The sequence below is a fragment of the Nicotiana attenuata genome, unplaced genomic scaffold (assembly GCF_001879085.1).
Source record: "Nicotiana attenuata strain UT unplaced genomic scaffold, NIATTr2, whole genome shotgun sequence".
In the NCBI taxonomy this organism is placed as follows: domain Eukaryota; kingdom Viridiplantae; phylum Streptophyta; class Magnoliopsida; order Solanales; family Solanaceae; genus Nicotiana; species Nicotiana attenuata.
In genome coordinates this window covers 135,120-143,889 of record NW_017672116.1, presented here as the reverse complement: position 1 = coordinate 143,889, position 8,770 = coordinate 135,120, and the positions used below count along the sequence as shown (strand labels likewise).

The window sequence follows — 8,770 nt, the reverse complement described above, 5'->3', positions numbered from 1 at the left end:
AGGAGTATTTGCAACGTTGAAATTAATAAAGTATATTTTTTAAATTTTTTATGTGTAAAAATAAATTTTTCTTATATTAAAAAATAGAATCACAAACTAAAAATAATTTTGTAAGGAGCCACACAAAATCATTTGACCATGAAAAACAAGGTCAAACTGTATAGGACGAAACAATATAAAAGACAGAAAAAAAGTGGCCACAACACAGATTCCTTGAGGATCACTTATTAAGAGGATATTTTTCTTTTCAAAGATTCGACGAAAATAATGAGAGGGATCACTCCGCCGCCGAAGTTCACGGTTCCGTCGCCGGAAGATGACGCCGCGGATATACTCCGACCAAACACCGCCATCCCCGGCGGCATAAACGTCGGCGCTGGGTTGCGAAAGAAGGGGACGGGGATACGGTCATGGCTTCTATTGGATTCAACTGGACAGACTCAAGTTGTGGAAGTCGGAAAACATGCTATTATGCGCCGAACTGGACTTCCGGCCCGTGATCTTCGCATATTAGACCCGCTTCTATCGTATCCGTCTACTGTATTGGGCCGTGAACGGGCTATCGTCATCAATTTGGAGCATATTAAGGCTATTATTACGGGCCAGGAGGTCCTCTTGCTCAACGCTAGGGATCCCTCTGTTTCTCCTTTCGTTGAAGAGCTTCAACGGAGAATTTTGCGCCATTATCAAGCTACCAAGTCCCAGGTTTTTCTCTCGTCGGATTATATACTATGAGAAATTTATGCCTAAGGATTCATTAGATGTATAAGAATTTATTAGATATTTTATATTTTTTATGCTTTAACCTAACAAAGCGGAGTGGATATAGAGGATTCATATAACTGAGCCCGACTTAGAAATTAATGAATAAAATTTGTTACTCTTCTAGGTCTTTAGTTGATGATTTGATGATATTATAATATGTCCAATTTTTGGCTTTTATTACTAGTTTGTACATCGCCAGTGTTGTCTACTCGGAATTTCCGGTTTTCCGGTTTCGTGATTATTGCTTATTGGTGTAAAGAAGTTGCATTATACTCCATTCTATGGAATAATGTATTTATGATAGTGGTGTCCGGCCCAGCTTACACCCCCAACTAATCCACCGGGGGCAGTCTATTATCGCCTACAAGCACATGTGCTTGGTAAACCTGTAAATCATGACCGTAGCAGATGAGCTCATGCTGCACGGGACTCTTGGGATCTCAATGATTCAACCACTCAATCATGCCCTTGGGGACTCTAACTATATGTATCTGGACCATCTAACTAGAATCTCTAAGTGCCTTCTCATTCTATTTTATAGTAGACTGTTTTTTGCAACTTCAGGTTTTCGATGCTTAGAGTTTTAGTTATTATGACCTATCTGAATTGGGATAACTTATATGGGCTCAAATTAAAACATTGTCCTTATATCTGCTTTGATCCCGGAGGGGGGACTTATCCGCATTATTTTAATTCTCTGTTGATCTGATAAAATGTGGTAATTGTGAATAAGGAAGCTGGAGGGGGTTGCGATAATGCTGACTGGACAAATCTGTATGACCCGGAAGAGCCACAATCCGGAGCAGTTTCTCCTCCAAACTTTTCTGCTAGCTTCCGAGCAAAGGATGAGAACAAGGCTGATGGGAAGCAGCAAGCTGGTGAGAACCGAGATGGGCCGAAGCTTCTCCCATTTGAGTTTGTTGCTTTGGAGGCATGCCTGGAGGCTGCTTGCAGTTGTTTGGATAATGAGGTGAAGAATAATTCTATTGCTTTATTCACAGCTCCGTTGGAGTTGGTTATTTTTCCACTGTCGTTGTTGCTCACTTTTAGTTTCTTCTCTCTTTCTGGTCTTTGTTTGTGTGCTTCTATTTCAAGCAGGCTCGAACACTGGAGCAAGAAGCTCATCCTGCTTTAGATAAGCTGACATCAAAGATTAGTACTCTCAACTTGGAACGTGTTCGTCAAATCAAAAGCCGCTTGGTTGCTATTACAGGACGTGTTCAGAAGGTATACAGTGGATAAAGAATCTGCATTTCTCGGTAGACTAGCGGTGTTGGTTAACTATTACTGAATAACGCCATGAGAAAATTCGTAGTGGTGTCAAATAGTTTAGATGCTAGTTTTATCTGTATATTTTATGCTTTTGATATTGAAACGGTCTATTCATTCTTACACTTCTTCTATAATTCCAACGAACCTCAAGGCATGGAAATTTGCAAGGTATATGTCAATATTAATGATATATTTAAGGAATGCCAATCAATTGAAGTTTATTCATGTGTATATTTCTTTAGGAAAGCTGATAATGAGAGAAAATGTATTTTCCTGTTATAAGGTCAACATGCACTACTCTATAGTCTTCTAGTAAGTGTTTCACACTTCCCATTTGTTAGAATGGTTCAGTTTTGAGGTACTGGCTGTTATAGTCTGCATATTACTTGTAGATCAAAGCCTCATAATTGATTTCCAGCGCCACTCGTAGAGAAGTCTCTCATTTGCTGATTTCACAAAATTAAGGAAATGCTGTAGTTTGTTTCTTTTTCCTTTTAATGTCGTCAAGTACTTTGATAGACAAATGGTTGCAAAATGAACTACTGTATCTTCTGTTTGAGTGGTTGCTATGAAATGTACTATTACACATTTTTTGGTACTCAAATCGGCATTTGTTCATTGGTAGGTCAGAGATGAACTGGAGCATCTACTAGATGATGATGAGGATATGGCTGAGATGTATTTGACTGACAAGCTGATGGAACAACTTGAAAATTCTTCTGTTTCCTCTATAAGTGGGCAAGATGGCATCAATGAGGAAGTTATTCAGTTGAACATGGATGTTAGGTATGTTATATATTGATGATACCTTGATGTCTTTGCCTTGATATCTTTCCTGTTCCTTTGTGTTTCAGAACCTCCTCTTATTTGAAAACTAGACGGATCTTCCTTATAGCCTGTTTGGCCAAGCTTAATTTTGGCCAAAAGTGCTTCTTTATTGGGTCAAATGTGCTTCTTTTTTTTTAAATCTAAAGTTAAGGTGTTTCAACAAGCTTTTAGAAGGAAAAAAGTGGTTTTGAGTAGAAGCAGAAGCAACTTTTGATAAGCAGAAAAAAGTAGTTTCTCCCTCGAAGCACTTTTCTAAAAGCACTTTTGAGAAAGATACGCTTAGAATCAGTTTTTAAAAGCTTGGTCAAACACTAATTGCTGTTCAAAAGTGTTTTTTGAATTAATTAACCAAACTCAAATTGCTTCTCGCCAAAAGTACTTTTTTGAAAAGCACTTTTAAGAAAAACGCTTTTCAAAATAAGCTGATTCTAGAAACTTGGCCAAACAGGCTATTAGTCTCTCATCAACATGTTGAGAGCCTGAGCAGTCTTTTCCTAATTTCAAAATTGTTTCTGGAAAACTGCTGCTGCATTAGTAGATAACTAAAATGCATTGGGGAAAGCCAGGATGGCCAAGTCATTACAATAAATTAATCTAAGAGCTATTTTATCCACATCTTCTCTTCCATTCAAAAAGTAAACAAGTAAAAATAATCTTGACAGATGATAAAAGATCTTCGGAGGAGCTGAATCTACACATTCACCACTGATATGGATCTCCAGTCTGCAGTCTGTTTCCCTGCTTCTTTTACTTCCAGAGTTTTTTCACAATTGTTTGAGTAACTAAATAAAATTTCTTCTCCAATAGAGTCAGTTACCTTGATGCTTACATAATCTTGATTAGCATTACTATTTCTGGCTGATCTGATGTGCCGGAAGAGCATGTACATATGATAGTGTTAATGCTGCTTCCACCTGCTGAGATACTATTGGTCCTTTATTTTCTGAGGAAAAAACCTGAGATACTGTTGGTCCTTAACTGTGCTTGTATTTCTCTTTTGTCTGTTTCATCATCCACATTTGACCACATTGAGCATGTGAAGCAATGTATCATGTCTTCTACTTGAAACGAGTGTCCCTGCAGCATATACTGCCTTATAACTCTTCTATAGGCTTCTATCAAACCGAATGGATCCCAGAGTCTGGGAAAATGGGTTTCTGTGGAGGATTTTCTTGACTTTCAAAACAATGCCTAGATTAAACTTACGACAAACTTTTCCTCAAATCTGGTCCTGAATACTGAGACATCTGCTGATCATGCAATTTTTTTTTAAAAAAATTGCACTTGCGCGACCCTGAGAGGTGGTGCTAATGTCAGTGCATTGTTTCACTGTTATTCCTAAATTTCAAGCTATTTGATATTTCAGGGTTCCTGTGGAAATCTCAATGGACGCAAATGCAGGTTCCACCAGTTATGATGCGGACATTCCCCATATTGACAACCAGCAGGAACGGTTGTTTGGTGGTCCAAATGCTCTTAGCCGAGGTAGTCGTGGGACACATACTAGTACGACTCGAAGTGCCATAAGCAAACATCTTGACGTGGAGGAGCTTGAAATGCTCTTAGAAGCATACTTTGTTCAAATTGATGGTACATTGAACAAATTGAACACGGTGAGTGACGTTTCCTGATGCTTGAATTACTTTCACTAGTATATAAATCATTAATATATGGTTCTTCCGTGTTTTTCTATGAAAAAAATGCTTTATGAAAAGTAATTTGACCTGAAGTTGTTATCTAACGTCATACTTTGGAACTGGTACCTTGTTGTTTCTAGCTAACAATGATAATCGGGTGCGTAGTTGATGCAATAAATATTCATCTGGATGCTTGACCCTCGTTTGAAAAGGTGCATGAGTTTGCCTATTATCATTGCATCAATTAAGCACCCGATTTACTAAGGTAAAAACTCAGACAATGTAATTTTACACATTAAGATTTCTTAAAATTCAACTGCCGTGTTATGGAATTGTCTTTGTACTATTATGTACAAGTATGTAAATTTGACTACTTCTGTCCACACCCTATAGTTTTTATTTTGAACTGCTGATTGCATAGAACTTTTATTAGCTGCTTCAAACTTCATTTTCCATTTTTCTCTATAAGCCACTTTTTTTTAAAATAAAGTAATTACTATGCGGGGAGAATCACTGTCTACAAAAAGTAGAGAATTTTGACAAATATATGAGTCTCTACGAATCTCACCAATCATCTATGCTAATGGTAATCTCATCGTTGGACTGAAAGTTCACAAAAGAAGAAAAAAACCCAAGAATCTTCCCCAATTTGTACAGAAGAGTTTTCCGTCCGTCAGGGACTGTTCGATCTAATATTTCTTCAAATTGTCCAAATGAGTTTGAAGGGACTTAGTCCCCAAGCCCCGTTTCTCTTTTTTTGCTCAATGATTAGCATTTAAGGTAAGTTTTATAGGGCAGTGGTTAGGCCGGCCATTTGTATGGGGCTGAGTGTTGGCTAGTTAAGAATTCACATACCCAGAAGATGAAAGTAGCAGAAATAAGGATGTTGAGGTGGATGTGCGGGCACACTAGGATGGATAAGATTAGGAATGAAGACGTTCGGGAGAAGGTGGGCGTGGCTCCTATTGATGACAAGATGCGGGAAGCGAGACTCAGATGGTTCGGGCACGTTCAGAGGAGGAGCTTGGATGCCCCGGTAAGGAGGTGCGAGCGGTTGGCGTGGGTGGGTACGAGGATAGGTAGAGGGCGGCCTAAGAAGTATTGGGGAGAGGTGATCAGGCGGGATATGGCGAGACTTCAGATCTTCGAGGACATGACACTCGATAGGAAGCTGTGGAGGTCGAGCATTAAGGTTGTGGGTTAGGAGGTAGTTGAGCATATTTAGTCTACCAGTGTGAGGCTAGGCTGATAGGACTTAGTCTTAGATTGCTAGTGGTCAGTACTGTGTTTATACTACAATTTCGTTTTCATAGTGCCGGGCCTTATTTACTGGTCATTATTTCTGCCTTTCATCTATTAACTGGTTCTTGTGTTGTTATTGTTTCCATGATGGTACTCATATATCGTCTCTTTTTGTCTTTTCATCTTCTTGAGCCGAGGGTCTATCGGAAACAACCTCTTTACTCCATTGGGGTAGACGTAAGGTCTGCGTACACACTACCCTCCCTAGACCCTACTTGTGGGACTATACTGGGTCGTTGTTGTTGATTAGCATTTAAGGATGTCGAGAGACATTGAACGTACAATTTTTTTCCCAACTTTATTTGCTGTACTTTTATTTCTTAACAGGAAATAGGTTAGATTATCTAAAGAGACTATCTTTGTGACTTTGTCACAGAAAACATAGAAATATGGAGCTTCTTGTTATGTTTGGTCCATGCCAGGGAGGCTTTGTAATTAGAGGTAGACTCGTCTAATCAACTTAAAAATAATTAGAACCGAACTAGGATGCTCACGACAATAGTTGATGGCATGTCGCCTGAGTGGTATTTTTTCAGAGAGAAGTGAAGGATTTTTGATGATATGATGGGAGGAGAAAAAGAGATGGCTTCGAAGTTTAAATCTCCTATAAGCCACCTAAGACTGGACATCTATGCAAATGTGTAGGTCCAACTTTTAAATCTGCAGTATCCAGAAAGAATTTTCGTGATCATATAAATAAATTAATCTGTCAATCGAACATCTCATATTCAACTTGGATTAGTGGTAATTAGCTCCAAAGTTAAGTAATTGAGAGTATGGTAAAAGAGCAAAAGAAGGTAATAGTTCCCAAACTCAATGGTGCTACTGAGGAATGGAGAGGGAAGAGTATCAGAAACAGAACAATTGGGTTAGCCCAGCTTCAGAAGGATGAGAGTCTACTGGAAAATCAACTATTCATTTATAGGGAAGGATGCTACAGTAATATTGAGGAATGGAGAAGAATGAATGACAGAAACAAAAATGGTGTCAGCCAAGCTTTAGAAGGATGCGAGAATGAACTATTGGTTTATAGAGATGAGATGCTCAAAGAGGTAGATAATACTTCTTCAAAGAGGATTAAAGAAAAAGAAAAGTAAACAGATATAGGCAGTGATTGTGATGCCCTGACAAACAGGAAATAGAGGGCCGGATCTTGAGATGGATTGAATTGTAGAACACTCTCCTATCCAAGAACTTTTTAAGTGTATGAAGCTCTCTCTTTTGAGAATATTTTTGCCCTCTGGTGACCGACAGTTAGTTACGAAATTATATCCCCATATTTGTGCTCTTCTGTAAGGATTTGCACCATATGTTTATTCAACTGTATGGCTAACTCTCCTATCGGAAAAGAGGATTTTGATGGTGAAATTTAGAGCCGGATGTTTGTTCTCAAATCAATCTTTTAATGAAGAGTAGCAGGGGGAGAAACTAAGACCCTGACAGTCGTCGAAGTTTTGGAATTCAGACAATTACCTTACATCCAAATAACATTTTGATTCTGTTATATTACCAGATGAAGAAATCACATGAGTAAGCTTTATGTATTCTGATTTCTTTCTGTGATACGAGCTTTCCAATTAAAAAGACCAGTCCACTAAAAGCTGCATCAATACCTAGTTATAATTACATTTGGGAAAAAAACTTAGCTGTATTTAGAGGGAGAAGAAGATCCCAGATATGCTGCTCCTTAGAGATTTTAGCCTATATGACAGTAGGATCAGGTACACCATTTCAGATATATTATCATTCATAATTTATAATGGTACAACCTATATTATGCACAAATATTTCACGTGCATTAGTAATGATCCAACCTAGATAATGCACAAACATTCTTCTAATTTGTCATCTCTTGATATTGCCGTATCCTAGTTTGACTTTCTCTTCAATGTAACCCCCCTTCTCACTTGGAGTATATTTTATTTGACTTTTCAAAGTTCAGATTCTAGATGAAACTACCATTGGATAAAAATATTGCATGTAGAATAGATTCTAATTGCAAATAACTACATTGATTTTGAAATAGTATTATCAGAGATAATCCTTTACTTGATCAAACAGCCCTTTAAATGATCTTTCAAATATGTCAAGCCTCTAGTTTATTGGTGTTTCTCTATAGTACCAGTTGTTACTTCATTGAATTATTGACTGCACAAGTCAAAATTTTACATTTACTATTGTATAAATGTCTCGGTTTCTACCTTATCCGGATTTAAATTTAAACTAATTTTGTAGCTACGTGGACAACACACTTATGCTGGACTTTAGTTTGTTCCGCTGTTATGGTCTCTCTTATGAATCTATTTTCATTTCTTTAAAGCTGCGGGAGTATGTGGATGACACAGAGGACTATATCAACATCATGCTGGATGACAAGCAGAACCATCTTTTACAAATGGGCGTCATGTTAACAACAGCAACTCTTGTGGTGAGCGCCTTTGTTGTTGTGGCTGGAATTTTCGGCATGAATATTACCATTGAACTATTCGACGAAGCTAAAGCTGGGATGCCAGAATTCTTATGGACAATTGGTGGTGGTGCCACGGGCAGTCTCTTCTTATATGTGATTGCAATTGCCTGGTGTAAGCACAAGCAATTGCTGGAGTGAGTGACTAGTGAGGCTTGCTCAGTTGGTAAAGCACCTCCACCTACGGCCGTTAGGTCCTGGGTTCGAGTCACGCTGGAGGGGAAGTGTGGGAACACTATAGCTCCTCCTAATTTGGGAGGGAATTAAAAAAAATTGCTGGAGTGAGTGCCGAGTATTGTGAATATATTGGCGGAGAGTTAAATATGACCTATGAAAACCAAGTACTAACTGAATTTACTAGTATACCCTATAGTTTTTTATATTACAAGCATCACTGTGCTTCGAAGTAATGATTCAACTTGAAAAGGTATTTAGCTCAACCATGTTGGATGAATTGTTTCAAGTGATAATAGCTTGTGGAATTGTTTTACGCGCAAGC

The 8,770-nt window shown here is 38.3% G+C and overlaps 1 protein-coding gene across 1 annotated transcript; it reads left to right on the top strand.

The window, feature by feature from the left end:
* The first annotated feature begins 200 nt into the window (after positions 1-200).
* Positions 201-8,770, top strand: LOC109211924 (magnesium transporter MRS2-3). Its single transcript, XM_019375522.1, has 6 exons — positions 201-705; positions 1,499-1,735; positions 1,864-1,992; positions 2,663-2,823; positions 4,232-4,478; positions 8,125-8,770. The coding sequence occupies exons 1-6, from the start codon at positions 268-270 to the stop codon at positions 8,410-8,412; spliced, it is 1,500 nt and encodes a 499-aa protein (XP_019231067.1). The 5' UTR covers positions 201-267; the 3' UTR covers positions 8,413-8,770.